Genomic DNA, 24,854 nt, shown 5'->3' with positions numbered 1-24,854 from the left:
TTTTTACAGTTTCATCCAGGAACCTGACAATGAATGCAGGCTAAAGGCCAAAACTTATCCTAAGATTGCATCCTTTCTATTTACTTAATTGTGCACTTACATGCACCATAATGACATCCTGCCACTAATTGGTACATCAGTGTCAAGCCCATGCCTGAAAAGATGACTGTAGAGCCATGGTGCAAAGAAAGTACACTCACTTTTGATTCTAATGGCTTACATATCAGGACTTAAGTGTAATCTAGTCCTAAGCAGGTGCTAGGTAAATACAATCTCAGATGAATTACAAAGCATGGCCTATTACAGCGTATCATTATTTAGTTAACAAAACCTAAAACAAAAGGCAGAAAACTGTGGAAAATTTAACTCGTCTGGGAAGTCATATAAGATAATTTTCCATTTAAAAAATGTTGAAGTCCATCACGCTGTAGTGAGAGAGATTTTTCAGAACTGGAAGACACTTAAAACAGTTGCCAGTCTTCCCACAAGTTAATGTCCCGGCAAATTTACCCCAAGGTCAGACCGTGTAATGCTCAGAAAAACTAATTCTAATGCTGCACCCAAACTACTCAGGCTATATGAGCCTCAGTAAACATGTTAAATGTTAAAGTTCATGACAGTACATTTACAAAAAAAGCATGAACAAGTATGACTCTTTTAGTGGGGATGCCAGCAAAAAGCCCTTCTCTCTAAAAAGAACATGGCAGCAAAGCTTAGGAGCGATGTCCTTTGGCTAGACAAGATCAAATCAGTGATGTTTGGCCATGATGCAGAGGACCACGTTTACTGAAAACACTCCACTCCACAAACACATGGCCCAACATTGAAAAGCCAAGACTCAGCTGACACCTCCACCAAAAGGACGAGGCTCATGCTCTTGAGGATCATGTGATGACTCACAAGATCAGTAGTAGGTCAACAACACTCAGGGTCACGTCCACAGGGAACAAACCCCACTAGGGGTTAAATACCTGGGACTCTCCACCTTTCATTCACCTCCAACCTCTTGGATGAGAGGTAAACTTGAAGAAGTCCAGTTGCCTTTTTTTTTAAGCACAGAAGACTAACATGACCTGGATAACTAAGAACCTACACACCTCATCCTCACTGTTAAGCATGTTGGTTGAGTGATGAGTTAGGCTTGCTTTGCAGCTACTGGACTTGGGCACCTTAAAGTAAATACCAAAGTATTCTAGGACAATGAACCCGAGGATAAAAGCAGGTCTACAACAGAATGGCTGAAGAAGAAAAGAACCAAGTCTAAATCCAGACCTCAGTGAATGCCTACAAAGCTTCTTTTGTAAAGACAAGAGGGGTAAAATTCCTCCTTAACGATGTGAGACACTGATAAAGAACCTTCAGATTGTTTCAGTACACTTCAAGTTAGAAGCCGTTATACAAGCTATTAAAATGATGGGGTGTACTAAGTATAATATGTCATGTGTTGTTGTTCATTTAAAATTGAGTTTGCCTCATTTTATGATACAGGACTGCATGAAGGGTAAATGTGAATGTATGAACACACACGCACACCCTAGTCCTGTAAATTTAGAATAAGAAAGCAGCAGGCAGCATCCAAATAGGAGAGAGCCAGACTCATACATATATACATTGATACGCCACTGCAATCACTAAGTACCAATTAACAACTCGAATCATACATTAAAAGAGCAAATGGGATAGGGTGAGCCTCACAGCCTCACAACTTTGAACCTCTAAAGCAGGCATGCTATTTTTTTTAGAAATGATACAGAATACAAAACAGATTCAAATCTGATCCAAAGAAGAATATCCACACTACTGTTTTCACAACACCATGTAATGAGCAGCGGCAGATTATCCTCCTGGCATTTCAAAGTTTACACTCCTTTTCTTGCCTCAAAAAACACCTTTTTTCATGAACTGCCACATGATCATAGGTGATTGAGAGTGCATTAACACAGGAACCTGACCCCACAGCTCTCTATAGACCTGTTAACTGACTCTAGTTAACTGATTTTAGCATTTCATTTAAGCATATCATATTGCTCGCGTGTTTTTTCCTTAATAGTTGGCAGAGTGAGAATGCCTCATGGTAAATGCAGTAAAACGTTTGGGTTGTGACAAAAGACGAGCAATGATTGAGAGAGAGAAGAAATGAGCTCCACTTGCTTTGTTAAGGTGATGCTGTCACTCTTGTCACGTTGATGCATAATGGGGTTTTTTGCAAAAAAGGGAAAAGATACCGAAAAGAAGAAACTGGCAAAACCACTTTTGATAGGTACTCTGCTAGATGTCGTCATCACTGCTCACCTCTCAGGCGAAGACGATACCACAACATGAATAATTTGTGAATCCAGGAGCCCACAAAGCTCTCAGGCATAAACACAACTACATTTCCATGTTCCTCAGTAATTTTCAGTAATTATCTCCTTTGTGCACACAGGGTAGCGTCTACTGGGGGGTTGAGTCAACAAACATTACAAGGCAGTTTCTTCCCATATAATGAGTAGCCATGAGACACTGAGACAGACTGCTGAGGTGAAGGGTTAAGCTGCTCAAGGTTGATGGGATGCTTCCTAATTCTCTTCCAAAATATGTGCCTGCTCCTTCTTTCTTAAATTCTCAGCATAGTGTTTATCTCTTTACTATTGCCTGTGCACATATGTGTGTGGGTGTGCGTGGCAGAATTGTGAACTCATACAGAGTTATGTGTGTGTGTGACATCCTGGCGTTAAAGTACTTATGTTTATTTACTTAAATATTCAGATAGTCATATATCTCCATGCATAATTATTTTTACTTACTAGATCGGTTGGCATCTTTGTTGTATTCAAACATTTGGTTGTTTCGACAGATTTCATACCAATTTAATGTGTCTGGCTCATGAGAAAACAAATAAATGCTACCACAGCTTGCGACACTGAGATGTAGGACAGTATGGTGTATTGTATTAGTCTTTCTACTATTTTTATTCGTGAAGGTCATAGTTGTTGTGTCACTTAAAATTTCAAAAAAGCTCTATATTATTTTGTATGTATTTGTGTGGAGTTTTCTCTAGCTGAGATATCTTCTTACAACGCCATCAGTGCTATCTGTGTTATTTGCAATCACAGTCTATGCATTTATTATAGAAAGCCATTACCTAATCCATTACAAACTGGTGTCATGCCATTTGAAACGTGGATGTTTGCAAGGCAAGTATAGACTTTTCCAAATATCCCATTTAGGTGCATAAATGGGAAGTGTGGGATTTAACAGTTTTGGGAGTATGAAGACTCCATTTAGACCCAAATGCATTGTGGTTGTTTGCTAATGCATTGTAAATTGCAGATAAAGTGTATGGCAATAGAAACTGAAATGTATGTGATGTCTGGAGGTGGTTGGATCGCAGCCAGGTGTAAATGCAGTCAGTACAGTTTGGCAACATTCAAAGGCCTCTTCTAGGATCTCAAGCAAGCTGTGAAAAAAGCTGAAAACAGCCTTTTATTTTTACATGAAAAAAATACAACCCAACGCAATTGTACAACAGCAGCCTCACAAAATACTTGATTACATTAAAGTGTCGAGACAAAGCCCTGTGTTTATATGTCATACACTAATGCACACAGACTGCTGTTTCGATATTCAATGTGAATGGGATTTAAAAGGTTAGGTTATTTGTTGTAAATATTAGGCTCTTTCTTGTGAACTCATTTTATTAAATATTTTCATCTCCGTTAGCTTCCACAATCTGTTTGCTCAAGTCCTGTTTTTATTATTTTAATACCCGTCTGCTATAAATGTGGTTTTATCTCTACATTAAACAGCCATGTTGCTTTAGCTTGTACATAGCCATAAAGCATATGCAATTCATTATTTCTTTTAATTCTGCAAATTGATGGGTATCATTTTTGAAAGTATACAGGATACATAAGTATTTAGTCATTCAATTTTATTCAATAATTTGGATATTAAACTTAAAAAATGAAAATGAAAATGAAAAAGCAAGAATGACCAAAAAGGGATATTTTTTCCTCACATTGCTCCAGTTGATTTTCTGGAAAGTTTGAGTCTTATTTACACCATGGCACCTTAGCAGACCGAGTTTAGCAAAAGAGGAAGCGTAAGGGTAAGAGGAGGTTCTTAAAGCCTCAGTGATTCCTCCATCTTTATGACTGAGTGCACATAAGGTGAGCATTGTCTGGGAGATTGCGAGGGCTTTGTGTGCAGTGCTCAAACATTTGTGTGGGTTTGGATTTAACTTTGTGTGGGCATGTGTTTGCTTGTGTGAGTCAGTGCGCCGGTGTTTGTGAGTGTGATTGTTCCCAAGGCACTCACTCTCTGTGCAGTAACTCACATGGCGAGGCAGGACCTAATAGACCCTAGCCTAATATCAACTAATGTTAGAGAGGCTTGTATCCGACTACCTGCTGTTTGGCTGCAGAAAGCAGGGATGGGGGGAGAGGGGGGGGGTTGGTAAAGGGAGCAATATGTGTTTAGAAAAAAAAAAGTTTAATCAAAACAGTAAAGCCAATCAAAACTTAGCGAAACACTAGGAAAGAGTAACTGCGAGAGAAATGCTGGGGCAGGGGGTGGGGGTAGTGCACCAAATGCTGCTTTGTGCATGATGTAATAAAGTAGTCAAACATCTCATACAGATGTAGACAAATCATGTGGGAGAGTAGAAGTACATGGAGCACTCATTTTGCAAGGTGTGGCTCTGATGTGCAGCAATTTATACAGAAAGGTAGACATGGCAAAAAAGAAAAACAGATGAGATTAATTGGACCAGATTAAAGAATACCAATTATGTCATGCTTGTCTTTTGTTTTTATATATGTGTTGACAGCCTTCTGCAGCTTGCTGTACTCCTCCAGGATATTTCAACTTCCCGATCCTATCCCCAGCTCAGGATTGTAAAATATTATTACTTCTATAGTTAGCATTAAAATTATTATTTACTATTAGCTGACAATTACAACAGAGGTAGAGACATTTTTAAAGAAGCATTGCTTTAGCAAAAGTAATAAACCACCATGGAAACACCACACTACACATAAAACTGTGTTACTGGCAAAGTGTGCATAAAGTATCAAAAGTAAAGGCAATTATTCTGCCAAAAAATGCTCACAATCAGTATTATATGGATCAATTATACTGCTGCACTTTAAATGCTTCTTTAGATTGTTTAATTTACTGTAATGCATCATATTCTATACAACAGTATGACTGTAGTATCATCATGGGAGCTTTTGGCAATATAGTGTATGAAAAAAAGAATCACAGTTTAATTCAAAGGCTTCAGCGCGATGTGATGTGGTTAACTGTTAATATCTACAGGAGGTTTTTAAGTGTTACATTTAGGTGGTGTATTAACAAAACAGCTGGTATACTTTGTATAATCATTCAACCAAATAATTTCTCATTGATGCTAAACTGAGTGCTGGTGGAGCCTGCAGTTGTTCAACTTGGATGTTTATTAATTTAGACATGGTGATTTTAACCAAAAGCTCTCCTTGCTGATATGCCAAAAGACTTTTTATAAGATTCGTACATCACACATGTTGGCCAAGGTAGTTAAGAAGAGGACGTGTTTGTTACAATGATAAATCAGAGTTATTTGCTAAGGTTAGCTCTGTTTCCACACAAAGTGCAGATGATAACTGATTTCAAGGCGGTTAAAGCACAGCCAGCAGCAGTTTTCTTTTAATAAGCCAGTCTCACATCAGTTTCCCCCATAAAGACCAGAGGTTTATCCACAATGTACATGTACAAACAGTCTGGCCTCTTTTTCTTCTTCTTTTTTTTAATCTTTGTGAAATATCTGAAAAGTTCCAAATCACATAGTCAACACTTAAAGTTAATGTCTCACAGAGGAAGCACTACATTTTCAACTTTTTAGATTTTCACCCCTTTTAGAAATCTACGTCACTGAGTAACACAATTTCATAACACTTTTCTAGTGGTATATAGTATAGTTTGGCACACATCTGAAGCTTCTGCCAACTTTCAGTATCTAGGCCATGAGTAAAGTACATCAAATGTTGTTAAGCTTTGAACATCATGCCCACAGGTTTGACGTTGGGAATGATCAAAACTTTTAGAGTCTATAAGATCGTCTGAAACTGATGAGCTTCTTTGTTTGTAAAAATGAAAAAAATGAAAAAACATCTAGACTGGGACTCAGGGTGACCATTTACGGTGAAAGCAAATACCCTAGAATGTTCTTACCTTGCCCATTTATTACCTCTCTGTCAAGGTTCACAAAATAAGGTAAGATGGAATTAACATAATTTAGCTGGCAGGCAGATGCCTAGCACTAAAACATACACCCATCAAGGCTTTAGCCTTTACCTGGACTCTTGTTTTGGCAGATGAATAAAGACTCTCTTTGTTCTGGGTCCAATTCACATTCAAACATGTAGGGTTGAACACCAGGGTTTTGTTATCTGACAGCTCATAGAAGGCTATATTCAGAATAAGACTGGACTTTTGGCAGGTGTCCCTTAAAGCCAGAGGATAAAAAGAGGTGCTGCTTTATTTTAACCTAAAGTATGTGTTTAAAAAATATATACATATATTCTGGTAGACCCCCTAAAACAACATATGACTTATAGTCCTCTTTTCCTTCATAAGCTCATGTCATCGTGTTTTTGTTAGGTCCTCTTAATAAAAGTATAATAATAAGAATACAATATAATAATAATAACACGATATATCCATAATCGCTCAAAAGCATTCAGATCCCTTTTATTGTTAGTCATTTTTTCTCTGTTCTAGTTCCTGCTTCAGGAAATTTGTGGGTTATGCCATACTGACTCCATGATCAAAGAATAATTTGTGCACATCTAAATTACTTGTACAATAATTGAAAATGAAAAATTCAGTTAAGTATTTTCCAAGGTTCTAAAACATATTCTTTTCTATATATAAATATATGTCAAATATAATTTTTTAATACATAAATGTAAGCAAACCACTGCTTTGCTAGTAAGTAAGTCACTGCATCAACAGCTGAAGTGTTTTTCTCAAGAATGTGCCACAAACAGGACTTTAATATCACCAACCATTTCCATGTTATTACGGTGTATCCATATAAATGGCCCACCCTGTACATTTAAAACACATCATTTATTCATCTACGCATAGACAGAACAATAATATGTCAGTGCAGTAGATCAGGCCAAACATCGTCAGGGTTTCATCATGGCCATGCATCAAAAGATGCTATGCTGGTTCTTTCTGTATACGATGTATAACTGTACACCTGTATAACATGACCGTGCATTAACTAAAGCGTGGAAATTAATCATATTTCAGTGTGCATGCAATAGCGCTGCATGTGCTCAATGAAGCAAAACATAGCCCTTGACATTTGTTCTCCTTCTATGGCTATAGATGGGCTACGCAGAAATTGGTGGGGAAATGTTTTTATGATTGAATAATAAAATACTGTAATAGTAGTGAACTGTGTGTAACTTAATGCCCCCTCTACAAGGCTATCTTTTTTAACTCTCCTTTCTCTCCATCATTCTGACTGCAGGCTGGTGCTGTAAACATTCTAGTCATAAATTATTTATTAATATCAACTCATAAATAGATACCAGTTTCAAGCTTCTTTTTTTTTCCAATTTTACCCATCTTGCCATCTAACCATCAATCTGTCCATCAATCCGCTTATCTGTCAGGTTGTGGTTGCAGCAGACTAACCAGGGTATTCCAGGACTTCTTCTCCCCAACTACACTTTTCAGTTCCTCCAGGTTTTTTCAAAGCCAGATCAGATAAATAATCTCACCAACAGATTCCAGGTCTTTGCCATAGTCTTAACTCAGTTGTCCATGCCCAAATAACATCCAAGGACACCCCCTAGACATTCTAACCCAAACTACCTTAGCAGGTTCCTCTCAGCATGTAGGAGCAGCAATTCCGAAAATCCACATCACCCTATGGTCATTACCCAGATTTCATGATAAGGGTTGGGATGTAAATGGGCTGGTAACTTGAAAGCTTTGTCTTTCGACTCAACTGTCCCTTCATCATGTCAGTCAGGGAAAACACCTGCATTTCTTCTGATGATCCACAGATGGAGTCCAACACTCACTGAAAACATGCTTGATTTTTGATTACACTGATGGCTCAGAACCCTGTACTCCCACTGCTCCAGACCTCCACTTCACAGACACTGTACCAGACCTCCATGAAACAGTTAAGAAGTGTGTTAACCAAGGCAGCCCCACAATGTCAGAGCCTATAACATCTCTGGGCCAAATCGTCTATGCCTGGTGCTTTACTATGGGGTCGCTTCTCAACTACCTTAGGGACCTGTGTAACTCGTGAGTTTTCCCAGCATCTTCAGGCTCGGCCTTACTTCACATAGGGATTTTTTGGCTGGGTTTGGGAGTTCCTCAAAGTGCTCTTTCCTAGGTCCCACAATATCTATGTCAGCGGTTCTGCTCCCCAACCAACACGTTGAGCCATGCCCAGCTTCCCCATGCTAAGTCACTGTACAGCTTGCCAAAATGTCTTTAAATGCTGCCAAAAATCCTCCTCCATGGCCCTCTCCCACTCCTGAGTTTTTCAAAACCACAACCTTTTTGGCTCTCCGATGTCCATCTGCTGCAGGAGACCCCTGGGCCAACCAAGCCTGGGAAGCTTCCTTCTTCAGCCTGACAGCTTACCTCACCACTGGTGTCCACCAACAGGTCCTCAGATTGGTGCTATGAGAGGCATCGATGACCTTATAATCATATTGCCTGACAGCTTTTTTGCTATTTTCAACCAAATGTTCAAGACATGGCATTAGATCATATAATACAACAACAAAGTCAATCATACATACCTAGCACAGAAGTCCAGGAACATAACACCACAATGGTTTACATCAAGTAGGCTGTTCCTGCCAATTACCCTTCTCCAGGTGTCCTTATCCATAACTACATGAGTATGCAAGCCTCCCAAGAGAACTATGGTTCCCCAGCCAGAATTCCTTCCATGACCCCATCCGAAGACTCCCCAAAAGCTGGGTATTCTGAACTGCTATTTATCACATATTCACAGACAACAACTCGAATTTGTACAAATTGCTCTCTGGGGAAAACAGCACTCAGCAGGGGGCTTGTGAGTATCCCCATACCAGCAATTCTCCTCCTCGGCCATTACAGAAAAAGAATCTAGCCCATCTCAGTAGAGCTCCACCTCTTGCACTAGCTCAGGTTGCTTCCCTGCTAGTGAGGTGACATTTCACGTCCCAAAAACCAGTCTGTGATCCTTGAGGTGACACATCCAGGTTCCCTCTTTTACCTACCCACAGGGCCACTTTTATTCATCTATATGAAATTTACTTCATTGAGTATTCACCCATACTCACCCCTGCGAGGCTGAACTATAAAGGAGTTAATTACCACTCCTGTGATGTGATTTCCAGAGCCTAGCTTTCAAGATGCCTACTACAAAAAAATGGTTCACTTCAGTTAGTTATATCAATCACAAACATATGAATGACAGAATAGCAGATAATATAATAGCTTTTAATCAGGTCTTGATGTCAGTCATCTTGCTTTGTAATTACACTGAACAACAAAAGAATGCAAAAACCGCCTTGCTGTCTTGCCCCATTACTGTTAATAAAGTACGAGATGATGAGATTGTGGAAAAATTGTGATGAGACTTGCCATCTGTGTATTTTTATGTACCAGAACAGAAGAAAATGAAGCAGACGTTTATAAAAGCTGACCTTCTTTTGGTAGAAAAAAATCATGTCGAGTTTAGTTTTGGTGCTTAAATAACCTATAGAAGTGAATACGTGTGCCTCAAGGTCTTTTAAGTGAGTTTCAGAGCTTGTTTTATTGAACTAAGACTCCCTGTTTTTCAGCTCAAAGTCCCAGGGTCATGTAAAGTTTTAAGAGCTAGTCAGATTATTTCGCTGTCTTTATCAAAAGGACAGAAAATAAAGAATTTGTTGTGTCTTTTTTCTTGTTAGCATGTCAAAAAAGAAAATAGCCAAACTGCTCTGTTGCTTGATTGCTGTGCCAAGTAAGAAAAGATAACCTCCTATTGTAGTCTCTTGTCCTCTAATCAAATGCTCAGAAGTGTTTTTCTGCATTCAGGGTGATGACATGAAAGTCTGTCAGGAACAGAATTTTTAATTGCTGGTTTGGCTTCCTTGTAAAACTGCGGTGTCCATGTTGGAGTAAAAGTGAAAAGAAAAAAAAGGAGACTGAAAGAGTAAGGGAGATAGAGAGGCAGATGTTTGCTACAATGGATAGACACAAATGGGGGAGGTTTGTAGCAAGTGAGAAAGTGCAAGTAATATAAAATTAGAAAAGCTGTGGTGGCTCTAATCAGTTCCACACTTAACTGGCCTGTATGCCCCCTCACTCTGCATTGCCGAGTTTCATCTCTATGGTAATGATCCTGGCCACCAGAGTTCATTTCTACAATTTCCTAAAGCAGGCCAACAGAGATATCAAGGTACAAAAAGAAAAAAAAATCTACGCGCACTCACATTGTATTTCAGTTGTATACACGACTCAGGGGAATGAAAGGGAGGATGAGCGGTTATGTGTCGTGCCTACATATAACTGTGCTTGCTGCTGTGTGTGAGTGTGTGTGACTGAAGGGAAGCGAGAGTGACAAAAAACACTGACTGGTGCCATTTTGGACTCACTGGTAACACTTTTTGTTGTCACCAGCCTCAGCATGTGGCTGCATATACGTAATTACCTACACAAACAAATACATACAATCACTCACGTACACTCACACAAACTCCACTCTACTTCAAGGCTGCTTCATTCACAGCATCAACTCCCCAGCTTAATCAATATTGGCCATGACAAGTCACCACATCTCCTCCCCTCAGTGGAATCATTTATCAACTGAGCTGTGGCTGCAGATGTAATAAGAGATTGTTACACAACTCTCAAGATAAACATCTCTGATTGTTTTATTACACTACAAATTGGCCTTTTTTGATATTGCCCCTTAATAACTGTTTAATTTTTCATCCGGGGCCTGTGCCCTTAGTGACGCTGGGTGCTTTATCTTTGTTATGACTCATCTGTCTGGCCCACTCGCAGCAAGTGTTTATTCAAATAACAGATATTACAGCTGTTAAGCATATTACATGCAATTGGATTGTCTACATACCCAGCTTTCATAAATCTTTGATTGTGCATTTCAACAAATTGGCGGATATGGTTCTCAAGGGCAAATGTGACGGCGTTTTCAAAGCAGTGGTAGGGAACAGGTTGGAAAAGAGAAAGGTCGATTGATACTGTGAGAGGATACATAAAAATTTTAATTCAGAAGTTATATGATGTACTGGCATAATTCAGCTATGTTCATTTAGCAATGAATGAAACATCCTCCATCTTTTCTATATTATTAAAAGAGTGGCTAAAAACTATCTTGCAGTAAGTTACATGGATTACTCTATCCACAGTAAAGGTAGGCTATTCTATTAAATCAAATGAACAGCAGCGTGGGGTGTCTGCCCCATGCTACAAAACCTCTGCATGGTGATATATAATGACTTTGGATCGACACTGAAGAGGCTAGCTGCTGTTTTCAGTCTTGTTGTACAGTTGACTTTTTTGCATATTGTCATACTAAAGTGTATTTTGTGGCAGAGACAATTGTTTCGAACAAGAGGCTTCTTCTTTTGTTTGGAATGCCATTCGTTTCACACTCCTCTTTCAGGCACGAGGTAATTATCCCATTTATGGATAAATCCAAACAGCATGGCAGCCATAGAAATTAAAAGCATGCTGTGTTATGCTGGATGTCATATTTTCTGTCAGTTGTTTTCAGACTCTCTTTATTTACAACAAAAACACTGAGAATGGTGAGAGAAATTGCGAGACCATGCCACATGAGCACAACTTGTATTGTCCAGTGGCAGTTGCATGTTGTGCAATTAGGTCCATAAGTTTTTGAAAAATTACATTTTTTGGAAATTTTGCATCTTTATACCACCACAAAAACTAGATGTGAAGTTGTGTATGAAGTCCATCCAACTATCTATGCATCCAGCCATTTTCTTCTGCTTAAACTAATTTAGGTCACCGGGGAACTCGACCCGATCCCAAACGCAGCATACAGTCTGGACAGACTGTCAGTCTAACACAGGGCTAACACAAATAAAGACATAACCATTCATGCTCGCATTCATTCCTACGGCCAATTTAGACTCACCAGTTAACCTAATATACTCAGAGTGAAGCCACGTAAGCACATGATGTCCAGGACCATCTTTCTGTCAGGCCACAGTAAATAAATTTTAGATTTTTATCAAAAGCATTCATTGTTAATTGTTTTAGGGTTCAGGTGTTTTATACATTTTTACGTGTTCAACATTAATTGAACAAACTACCATCATTTTAAACATAAAGATTGTTTTTAATACTTCATCAACTAAATGACCGCCTGAAATCTAAAACAGCTGGACATCACCAAATATTGTGCTTCTGCTTCTTCTTCTTCTCCTAGGCCTTTAGTGAATTTTATTTCTGTCTTTCTGGATTCAATTTTGTCTTCAGTAACTGAAAAGCATGCTCTAATGGTTTGGAAGGCACTTTGGGTCAACTTCTTCTTGTTTCAAAATGTGCTATATAAATAAAATTGACTTGACTTGAGAGCAGGTGACTGACTTGGCTGTTGAAGAATACCCCATTTCTTTGCTTGAGAAACTCTTGAGTTGCTTTCGCAGTGTGCTTTGGGTCTTTATCCATTTACACTGTGAAGCAGTGCCCGATCAGTTTTGCATTTGGCTGAATGGGAGCAGAGTACACAGCCATGTGCACTTCCAAATTTACCCTGCAATTTCTTTGAGTAGCCACATCATTAATAAACAGTAATGACCCATTCCATTGGGCAGCCATACATGCCTAAAGTTTTTTCAATCTCACTGATAGGTTTATTTGGGGTTTTCAGCCTAATGATCACCTCTTTTATTTGCCTTGACATCTCTATGGACCTTACATTGAAAGTTCCATTGAAAAGCTACAAGATGCAAGTTCAAGACTTAGAATTGATTCAAGATTTTATCTGCTTAATTTCCCGTGCAATAATGAATGAAGAGGCTTCATCTGGCCATGAAACGTTTTATCAGTCAATTGTCCAATTACTTTTAAATTTCTGAAAATGGGAGACTATGTATAAAATACAGAAGCTTTGTTATTGTCCAAAAAGCCTATTGACCCAACTGTGTATCTTAAACACTATCAAAACACTAGCAACAAGAGATGATGTTCATGTAGAGAGTTGTCTTAGAAAAACCAGTGCAAGTCTTTTCTTTGGTTGGTTTTATTAATTTTCTTCTACTTCCAGTAAATATCAGATTCAGACACAAGACCTGGTGACGTGCATCTTGCTTCTTGTGTTTGCGTTTTGTTTTTTGTTGGATTTTTTTAATATGAAAATTAAAATGTTCCTTTTGTCAAGCAAATAAATCACTCTTTCCTGCTATACGTCAGGTAAAGGTATTTTCCTTTTTCCTTCCTGGTGTTCTTTCATCCACTTTGACACCCTTTCAGCTTACCCAGTATACTGCAGCCCTACTTGTCCCTAGCTTCCATAAATCCTCCAACACAACCCTCCCCCTATCTGAACTGTGCTGGCACCCAGTGGCTGCTTACATAGAGATCAAAAGACTGTTGTTAGCCTGCAATTCTACCAACCCCCCTGCTCTAACATCTCTTCCTTCTCTGTGGTAAATTGACCATCACTGCCCTGTCACGACTCGTCAACCCTTTCTCAGGTCGAACTCTTCTTTTCTCATTTTTTACTTTTTTTTAGTTCTGAACTGCAGTCCAGAAGATCAGAACCAGCACTGTGACCCCTCAAATCCTGCATTTTTGTGAATCTTACATACTTACAAATACCTGTACTTTCACATATGGCAGTGTTTTGTGTAATGTGACGATAATGCGTACAACTGGTTATTACTGCTGAAAACGACTGCTGAAGAAGCTGTTTATACTTTTTTTTTTGTTAATGTTCAGCACATTAGAATAAAGTCTCCTGCAGACTACTCAATAATGTGCAGGGACAAAAACACATAAATACTTAAACTATGTACATTGGGTCATACCACTAGATATCTGTCTCTTGCTTTCACACAGAGACAGAGCATCCTCTAGTGGCAAAAATTATTATTGTGTTTTTTCCTCCTTTTCCTAATAGTTTTTCATCTATACAGTGTTTATTGATTATTACAGTACAGAGCTCAGACTATTTGACGTTCACAAATGCATAAACAGAGTATGTAGCACTTTTTCTACTCCAGTGTTTCTCTGTAAGTGGTCATTAAAGTGTGGCAGGATGAGGTTTAGTGCTGGATCGTTACACAGGACAGTATAAGTGGAACTTGACTATTAAATAGTAATAGACTGATATTAAACTTTGGATGTGGAAATATTTTTGCCTTTACCTCAGCAATGTATTTTTTCTAGCTATTTTTACTATTTTTTTTTTTTTTATAAACTATCCCATAGTTAATAAATACCATACCAGACTCCTTTTTACATGCACAGGAATTGCTCTTATCACTCTTATCACTGCAAGTGTAACATTTTTTCATCAAATCTTCAAGCATTTTTAATGCAGCTGGCATTTAATATGTTTTTGTCTTTTTTATACTAAAAATCTCAAATGCTTTGATAAGCCTTTATGTGACTTCGCTTATGATGCCGTTTTACATGCCTGCTAAATCAGTTTTAGTGTATTGATTTCATTTGTTTATTCGGAATGGTGAAAGCAAGATTTGCAAGATTTGAAGTGGCCATTCAGAGTGTGCCCTGTAAACGCATTTTTAAAGTGCTCTTTCAGCTTTGACCCAAAATGGTTACACATGCTCAATTAGCAGCTGAGCTAGAACAGACACTGATAATCAGGCTATAGCCTTTGTGAGCTCAGCACCAAGGATTTGTATATATATTCAATACTCATTTCCTCTGGGAATTAGGGTGTCTTTGTTAGTGCTTGCGTCAGTCCAGAAAAGCAGCTTCTAAATGAGTGGAATAGACCATCCTGCAAGGTTTACAATTTGCTGAAACAGTTAGGTCCTGTCATTGTTAGGGAAGCTGTTTCAAAGGCAGGTTGAGTCATCTTTAGAAGGACCGTATGGGAGCATATGGTGGGTTTATGACTGGCGGGCAGCCGGTTGGCTGATTATAAGAATGGAGTTCTGAGTGTCAAAGTGGGCACTTGAAATCATTGGAGTAAGCCTCCAATTCAACCAAAAGCTCCCATGTACAATACTGGTGTGCTTCAACATAAAAAGCAAAAATGAACAAGAAGGGACTGATGTGATTTTCCCAATAATTGCAGCTTTAAAAAGCATCGTTAACCTAAAGTATATTCTTGTTGATACGATTCTTTAATCTGAGGTAATGAATTGTTGGCAAATCTCATTGTAGTTAAGATGAAGTGAATGCGGTTGAACTTTGCTGATCAGTGTTTAGATGTGGGAATGAGGTTTCTATTCTAAACTGCACAAGAGCCAATTATCCTGAACAATCTCTCCGTAAGTACCACTCAATATCAGTTACACAGTCACAAAGTCAAAATAAATATACCCACTCAAACATATGTGGGAAAGCACAAATAGACACAGCCATCTGAAATTAGGTGAAAGATGAACATTCAAAGACACAAAAAGAAAAACAGCTATCCCTCTATTAATTAGCTGTAGCCACTTATCCTGTTGGACTATTAAATGTTGACACTGATTCTACTATTAATAAATAAATAAGGACATCTGTATGTAAAGTGTCTCGTAGATAGATATATGGTCTTAAAAAGATGTTATTCGACCATATATTTTAATTATTTACTCATTTCATACGCTTGTAATTTGGAGATTCTCATTCAAATGGGAAGCATTTTCCATTTGTAGACTCAAGCAGGATAGAAGGCCTGGTTGGCCAAAAGGGAGTCTAGTGTCCACTGCCCTTAATGAAGACACATGGGTATTGAATGAAACATGAGTAAATATACAACTTTGCCAGCATTTCCTCAGCAAGCCCGTACTCACATATGTAGTCTGGTGTGCGGTGGGTTGCTTGCAGTAGTAAAGCTGCATGTGAGTCATGTAACTTTAGTTGGCTAAAAATCCTGAACAAGCAGGCATATTTTACATATGGAGATTTTACTTGCGCGTCAGTCAAAGTACTTTGTAATGTTAAGTTCACTTTAGTGAGTTCTAAAGTTCCTCTACTGAAAAAACAAAAGAAATCTGAGCTCTTGTAATCAGATGGACTACATTCAGTCTAGTATTTTATTTCCGAGTAGCTGACATTTTGAATGTCAGTAATGTTATTAGAAATCTGACGAGGAAACATTTATTATTTTTATTATTTTCATTACTTTTCTTTGCAGCAGACAGCACGTGTGTTAAAAATAGCATTAATGATAGCTCTGTTCTGTTCCAATTTCCCAGTTAGCCATGACAGACTGACAGAGTGGCAGGTGAGTCTGTACACACTGTAACAAGCTTCTGAACCAGAGCAGCTGAATGCAAATCAGCAGTCACTCATTTCCACCTGTGCTTTTCTAAGCGTGGCAAGTCAAAATGTCCTCAGTGAAAAAAAGTCTTTATTAGTGAAATCATTGTGTTGTTTAAGGCCCGTTATAGTCGATGCTTTATTACAGTCCTCTGTAGACTTTTTCTGAAAGCATTTTAAGTTCAGACGCAGCAACAACAAAAAGAAGCACAGGTGTAGGAAACAATTAGCGTTAATCTCGACTTTATCTCATTTTAGTCTCAGGAAGCAACATCAGTGAGCTGGCGCGCACATTAGCATCCACACATTTGTCGCTAGGTCTGTTGCTCGTTGCATAAGCTGCCTGTCAGTTTATAAGATGTAATTTTTCAGTCTTAAGTAAGATAAGTTCGCCATAGCAGTGGTGCCATGAGTGGAGCCATTTGTGCAAGATGAAGATGATCCTTCTAGAATGACAAGCAACTGGCTCATCTTGTTAACCACCCTGGTTTGTTTGGGTTGTAGCGTTGCAAATAAATGTCTCTTCTTGTAATGAGCTGTCAGCAGAATAAATGTTTCAAGTTTCTTTCCTGCCACGTACACACAGACACACATAAACACAGTCCGAGAAACTGCAGTCAAGCTAAAACCAGGTAAATTGAAGTCTGACATTTTGTCAGTTCTGAATTTGCTTTCTCACCTACTTACCTGTGCAGATGCCAGAATCTACCTTTGAGGTTGGTATGACATCTGTTCCTTTTGTCTTTCCCTCAAGGAAGGAATTTGAAAAAGAAAGTTTAAGAACATTTAACTTTTTATATCCATCCAGGTGTCCATTAAAAGTCTTGATCCCACCTTTTTTTGTTTGTTTGTTTTGGTCATCTGTACATTGAACCATCTGAATGGATATAGTGAGCAGCGCAAATCTGGGCTTGAAAATCCAAAAAGGTATACATGAGCTTTACCTTAGGTCCCATGAGCCACTGGATGAAACTGACTGATATAGTTTAGCAATCGATATGTTTTCTCTGAGAATAAACTATGTTAGTCTTTACACCTCTTCTGTCTCTCTTTGTTCTCATTTTCTGCCCTTGAGTTGTTCCTTCCACCCCTCCATTTTCGCAGTGATTGCATCTAGCAGGCTTTGTGATTAGACAAAGAAAGGAGTAGGACAGAAAGAGAGAAGCAAGATAAAAAATTTATATCAAGAATAATCAAGCCAAGCCCTAGGGTTTCTATCACACAAGGTCTGAGCTCTGAGATTTGGTCCTATAAAAGTGGATTATAGGAAATAAGTTGCTGCAGCCTTCCATGCTTTCAGGATGCAGTAAGACAACCCATCTTTTTGACAGTAAATGAACCAAGGCTCCTCCAGTTCTACCACAATGGCCTAGCTACTGAAAGAAATGCATCACAGCATTTTCTGTTTTATATCTCTACATGTAGGCTTAATGATATTTTTTCCCAAGTATTTTTTTTTTCCATTGAAAAATATCATAGAGGTGCAGATCAGCAGATCAATGAAAATGGAAAAAGGTTTTTGAAAATGTGTGCATTTATGGATGTTTTTTGTTGCCTGTCCCTATAGAATAGTGTGTGGTTCTTTATCTTCTAACCTCCGACCCACAAACGTCACTGTTTAAGGTCATAATTCATCTAATTCTCCTTGCAGTTCCACATTTTATGCTCTTCAAATAATAATATTGCCAGTAGGCAGTCTTGCACTGCAAACCCCACAGAAAGCAAGAGGTTTTCTGATGGGGGTATTTGGATGTAGGCTGGCTCTCTACTTTTCTAAAGTTTAGCAACCACTATGCAGTAGTAGAAGTTAGTTAATTAAGTCAACATAAACTTGAACTGGAGGCAGAATTTTCAGTTTCAGTGCCATAAAATCAGAAATCATCTTGTCTCATGTCTTTGGTACTTATGTCTACGTGGGTTTTTTTTTCAACCTCAGTATTTGTGTCACACCTTAGAGTTACTTTATCAGACTCTACGCAAAATTGTACCGAAAGAGACCTGCCTAGGAAACTTGCTGTAAGACACTAAACCTCCTTTGCCAAAACTATTTGAAACATGTCACATTTTAAAATGCCATCCAGTAAAAACCAATTCCAAACATTAATTTTGTGTCTGGGCCTTAAGATAAAGCGTGACAGACACATCTTTGGACCGTATGTTAGCTAGCCTCGAATTTCGAGCAGCTTTGGCATTATATTATTAACGTTTGCTCTCTTGGCACAGAGGTGTTTGTATGTCCTCCAGTGCTGTTTGCAACAGCGTTTATTAACAGCAGCCGGTAATATCAAATGGCAAGAATGGCGTTTATACATGGCAGCTGGTGATATTAAAACATCGAATGGTGTTTATAAATGCCAAATGCCATTTTAAATGGTATTTTTAAACGCCAGCTGGCGTTATTAAAGTGTCGAACAGCAGGGAGAATGAGATGATTTATGACCTCAGTGGCTTTCTGTACTATTGACAGTTGTTATTATCATTTTTTTTCATGTACTTATCATCTTCACCAAAAATGAGAAAAAGATTTTTATGTTGTTACCTTCGCCTGCTGCTCTTTGTTTTGCCCTCGAGGTGGTGGACACAACTGTGGCTTTTACTGCGCCTCTAAGCGTCATGCATTCACATGTTGTATTTGCACGTATATTTTGCTTTTGCACCCATTCTGTTGTTGTTTGCAGGGCCTTCTAGGAATTTCCTCTACTCACAGGTGAAAGAGATTACTGAGATTTAAAAAAAAAAAAAAAAAGAAGCAAAAAGATTCTTGTTACATTTATAGTTTAAACATTTCACTATGACGTACAGTGCACAAAAAAATAGATGAAAAAGTTAACGGGGACAAGTCCATAAAAATTCAAAAACCTTACCTGATTTATATTTGGCCACCCTCCTGTTTAAGCTCATCGTCTTTGGACTATTTTCAGTGCAGCTGGTATTTTTAAAATCTCTGTGGAAGTCCCACTGTGTCCTCTGTTACTTGTGTGTCTGGAAAATGTGCTTGATGTCCTCCAATGTAGGGGCTTCCCAGGAGAGCTCTAAAGATAAAAGGCGCACTGGAAACTGTCTGGACATGCAGAAAAAATATGACCTTGTACTGGAGATAAGCCAAATTTAAATCCTTTAAGGGTTTTTGATTTTTATGGCCCTGTTCCCAGAACTTTTTGATCACATCTAAGATAAGGAACCGATGAGCTGAACACCTTTATTTTTACCTGTGCATAGAGGAGGAGAGGAGAGAACTCCTTTTCCAAAAGCACATAAAATATTATCATGGAAGAAACTCACGAGACAGTAAATCCCCAAATCCCAATCGCTGAATGATATAGGACACTAGCAGCTGCACAAGGTACTGGAACATGCCAGGATTGCAGATGCTTTGAGCTGCAGTCAGTTTTCATGAGGTTCAGCTGCTTCCTTGACTGTTAAACATAACCTTTAGATTCCTTTAGATACTTAAAGTTTCTTTCTTTCTGTCTTTCTTTTTCTTTCTCAGGGACAATAATTTTATTAAGGACTTTCCTCAGCTTGCTGATGGTCTCATGGTTATTCCTTTACCGGTAGAGGAACAGTGTCGAGGAGTCTTGTCAGAGCCCCTGCCCAACTTGCAGCTACTCACAGGTGAGAACATTTGAGGAAGTTTGGGAATATGTTTTCTTCTCGTGTCTCTCTTTTCTTTTAAAGGCATTGGATTTATTGCACTTTTTGCTAGGAATAGCTTTCTGTTATCCCATTTTAGCCTGTTGCTTGAGAAAGTTAAAAAAAAAAATATAGCACCCACACAACAATTTCTTATTTGAAAGGCCCAGGATCAAGAAGATACAAAAGATTTATATTGAAATATTCAAATCCACAAATCTCAGTATGTAGATTATTCTTTTGTATTTGCGTCTGTTTTGTGAAATCCAGGGCACAAGATCATCTAATATTATATAAGAAGGTGTGGTTTGATCACAAAATCCTCTTTTATACCCCTAGGCCAATACCCCTATATATCTTAAAATGTGAGCACATGCAGAGCAAATTACACATATAGATGCCCCAAAACACACTAACTATATATAAACACTATTTAAATATATGGGTTTATAAAATGTGTATATTGTTTATTTATGTATTTATTTAATTTTCAACCCTATTCTGTGGGGGACTGATTCACTTAAATGTTGGTCTTGAACCTCTGCTCCCTAATCCTTCCATTAGCTAAATTGGCACTTGGTCCAAAGTGACCCCTGAGATATTTCACTGAGGGTTCTGCTTTCACAACAATTGGACAGATGCACACAAACTAAAATTACCCTTTTTCACTGTGCATGAATGTCTCAGGTGTAAAACGCCTTTCAAAGGCACAGGATCAAGGTTCCCGTAAGCAGTTTATTGTTTCCCCCCCTTGCTCTTCACTTTTGAGGCTATTTAGTTCTAGACTGAAGTGAAAGTTTGGTAATTGAATTGCAGGGAAAGGCAAGATTGCTCCCACTTCTAATGTCAGCAATCCAATTGGAGTTCAAGCTGCTCTATATATCACCATTGATCCAGGAGCAGCTGGGATATGGGCTGGGATAATAAATGGTGTTAAGACAGTAATGGATAACAATGGTTGTGCAATAAACTGTACAAATGAAATGATAGATTTAATTTGTTCATTTGTTTTGAATTTCAGTATGTCTTCATAATTCTGAAAATTATAATTAGTTTTAAATTTGTTGTAGCTGTAAACTTTTTGATATCTTTTTGTCTTAAATTCACCAGTTTGTTCACATTTTTTTTCCTTAGGGGATGCCCAGTTCAGCGAGGCTGTTGGGTACCCTATGGTTCAGCAGTGGAGAGTGCGCAGCAATCTGTACAAAGTCAAACTCAGCTCTATTACCCTAGCTACAGGTCAGTGTCTGAATAATAAAACTCTGATCACCCGCCATCAGAATATAAGAAACTGATGAATAAGAGCATGTTTTCAATGCTATCACCTAGCTATTAGTTGAGATATCTTTTGAGGTTGTTATTTGGAAATAAATATTTATATTTATTATATTTTATATTTTTAATAGAACCTGTCAAATGGGGGGATATATTAGCCATCAAGTAGAAAAAATGTTTTAACATAGATTTTTTGGAAAGAAATGGCCAATTGTAAGAATCAGAGCAAGTTGACATGGACTAAATTGTGATAGCTAGACCATCAGCTCAGAGGATGTACAACATGGCTCATGTGTTTCCCACGTGCATTGTTTAAAGGAAGGACAACCAGTGAACCAGCCTAAGGTTCATTAATATGTGAGATGAGTGAAGGCTATCCTGTGTGGTCTGAGTCCGCAAATTGCTGCAAACCTTAATGCTGGCTATGACAGAAAAGTGTCATAAAACACATTGCAGTGAAGGTTGCTGCTTGTGTGGCTGCATACTCACGGGCTGCTCAGAATGTCTACAGCTGAAGTGTCTACAATGGACATGTGAGTGTTAGAACTGAACAATGGAGCAGTGGCAGTAGCCTGGGGGTGTCCATGTAGACAGAGGAGTGTGTGTGTGTGTGTGTGTGTGTGTGTGTGTGTGCCCACGTTGTTTGCGTGGGGAACAGATGGCAGCAAGATGCACTACAGCAGGAAAGCAAGCTGAGGCAGGTAGAATGATGCTCTGGCCAGTGTTCTGGGTCTGGCAATTATGTGGATGTTACTTTGACATGCAGCACTCACCAGGCGTTGTTGCAATCCATGCAGCCCCTTCTCTGCAACTGTGTAGTTCCTATAATAGGTAACAATGCCATGAGCTTTAAAAGCATATGTGGTTTGTGCTGAAAATGACCCAACCTTGCACCTCACAGCTTACAGGGCTTAAAGGATCTGCTTTGTGTGTCGTACCTCAGAGCCCCTTTAAAGGCCTTTTAGAGTTAATGCTTTGACAGGTCAGACTTCCTTTGGTTGCGCAAAAAGGACCTATACAATGTTAGGCAGGTAGTTTTAATATTGTGACTGGCCAGTCTATCCTTTTCACCTATTTGGACAAGAATTCACTCATCTCGTCCTTGGCTTTTTAGGCTTTTCTAAGGTGCTGAAGACACTGTCAACAGAGAGCACACGTGACGAGCTGCTGGCTTTTCTTCAGCAATATGGCAGCCATTATGTGTCTGAAGCCCTGTATGGCTCTGAGCTCAGCTGCAGCATTTACTTCCCCAGCAAGAAGGCCCAGCAGCAGCTCTGGCTGCAGTACCAGAAAGGTGAGTATGCTAACAGTTAGCAATTAAAGCCCAAAATATCTGATTGCTGAATTCTGGAGTAATATATGAAAATGCCTGCCTCATATACAACACAGGGATCATTTAGATAACTTATAGTTACAAAAAGGACACCATGTTTTAATAAAGGGTGAACCTGTGGTGTGAACAGAGTTAAACTAAGCCCTAGTGTTAACAGAAACATGGGTCTAAACTTTATCTGAATATAGAAACTTAACTTGTGTATAAAGAGCCCATCCTTAATTAATTCAGCCTTCGGTTAAATTACTTGAATTCAAGATAACCGTGTTAATTTAAAAGCATCCATCATCTGGCATTTGCAGTGCTGTTGTTTTTTAACTGTGTCCTTGTTAACCTTTTTAGTGATCCCAAATAGTGATATTTAGTTTGGGTGATCAGTGAGGTTTATTGGCTCTAAAAATAAAAAGAAGACAGAATTATGGGTCAGAGAGGTCGACTGCTGAACATCCCCCCCTCCCCCTTACAAAGAGCAATATAACAAGATAGTGTTTGTTTTTTTTTCAATTCTAGCAACGTTTATAGTAGAAAAGTCCATAAGCATTTGGACAGTGAAATAATTTTTCCTCTGTACACTATTAAAGTGGATTTTAAATCAAACAGCCAAGATGTGATTGAAGTGGAGGCTTGCAGCTTTAATTCAAATGGGTTTAATAAAAGTATTGCATTAACTGTTCAGGAATTAGAGCCATTTTTATACATTTTATATCCCAATATTTCTTGCCTTGAAAATCTCTTGGGTTGTTTTTGCAGTATTATTTGGGTTATTAACTGGTCATGAACCGCTGTCCGATCAGCTTCCAGCATTTGTCTTAATCAGGACAGAGAGTATTTAGGAGGGAGTATCAATATAACAGAGAGTATCAGTGGCCCCCTGCTGAATTTTTAAGTTTGCTCACTTACAAAGAAATGAACAGTCTCTCGTTTTTATGTTAGTTTCATTTTAATGGAGACAGAATATCAACAGATCAGATCATTTCACAAGAACACGACTGGTAACATACTATGCCTCAATGGACGAAAATCTTGCACCACTTGCAAGATCCCATACTTAAGAAGGCACAAGTACAGGTCCATCTTAAGTTCACCAGCGGTGTGGACAGATGAAACCAAAATCAAGCTCTTTGGCATCAGCTTGACCCAGCTTGTTTGGAGGAAGACAAAAGGCCCAAAGAACACAGTCTTGGATGAGAACATCTTTACTTCTACCAGAACACTGAAAACGGGTCGTGGATCGGGCTTCCAACCCAAAACAAACCACTAAGGCAACAAAAGAGTGGCTAAAGAAGAAGCACATAACTTCATAGAGTGGGCTAGCCAGTGGCCAGCATTTAGTCCTGTAGAAAGTCTGTGGAGGGAACTTCAACTTACTAAGCCACGAAACCTCAAGGATTTAGAGTAGACACGTCAAACTCGATGTCAAACATCATAGGCTGCATACAGCTGATGAGAAGTGGGCCAGTGATATGATCAATGTGTATAATTACAGAAAAAAGGTTCTGGCAGGTAATTGCTCACTGTCCTTTAATTATAAATTTAGAATATAAAGTTTTCATTAATTCACAGAAAATGTCTTTGTACTTTGTGTATTATGGATGGCATTGGGGAGTGGGGGTCTATCAATAGGAAAAAAATAAATGCACTCGTTTACACTTTCTTCGTGGGGCAGCCCACTTGGCAGCAAATCTTTTCTGGGCCGATTTTGGGCCTCATATTTAACACCCCTGATTTAGAGAGTTTCTGTAAAGAACAATGAAAATTCCCTCCTAAGATGCGTGAAAACCTCATGACCAACTACAAGAAATGTCTTACTGCTGTGCTGGTCAACAAGGATTTCTCCAACAAGCACTAAGTAATGTTTTTCTTGAAGATCAAATGCTCAGTGACACAGATAAATTTCTAACTTTTATGTAAGTTATATTTTCCAGATTGTTGGTTAATCTCTCTCCATTAAAATGAAATTAGCATAAAACATTCGAGACTTTTCACTTTTTTATAAGAGAGCAAACTTACAAATTCAACACGGGATCAATAATTACTTAACAGTTCATCCTGCTACTTCCATCAGGAGTCATATCATCAATATGGCTGCCAGTGGAATGACCCTGTTCCACTGGCAGCCATACAGGCCTATTCTACAGCTCTGCCT

The 24,854-nt window shown here is 38.6% G+C and overlaps 1 protein-coding gene across 1 annotated transcript in view; it reads left to right on the top strand.

The window, feature by feature from the left end:
* The window catches only part of astn2 (astrotactin 2), a 303,516-nt gene that overhangs the window by 200,308 nt on the left and 78,354 nt on the right, over nt 1-24,854 (top strand). The window contains exons 14-16 of the mRNA XM_012916877.3: nt 19,958-20,082; nt 21,235-21,339; nt 22,490-22,669. Of these exons, the coding sequence (XP_012772331.2) occupies nt 19,958-20,082; nt 21,235-21,339; nt 22,490-22,669 (410 nt within the window). The remainder of the gene's footprint in view (nt 1-19,957; nt 20,083-21,234; nt 21,340-22,489; nt 22,670-24,854) is intronic.

The sequence above is a fragment of the Maylandia zebra genome, linkage group LG7 (genome assembly GCF_041146795.1).
Source record: "Maylandia zebra isolate NMK-2024a linkage group LG7, Mzebra_GT3a, whole genome shotgun sequence".
In the NCBI taxonomy this organism is placed as follows: domain Eukaryota; kingdom Metazoa; phylum Chordata; class Actinopteri; order Cichliformes; family Cichlidae; genus Maylandia; species Maylandia zebra.
The sequence above is the reverse complement of the archived record's forward strand: the minus strand, read 5'-3'. Positions and strand labels throughout refer to the sequence as shown.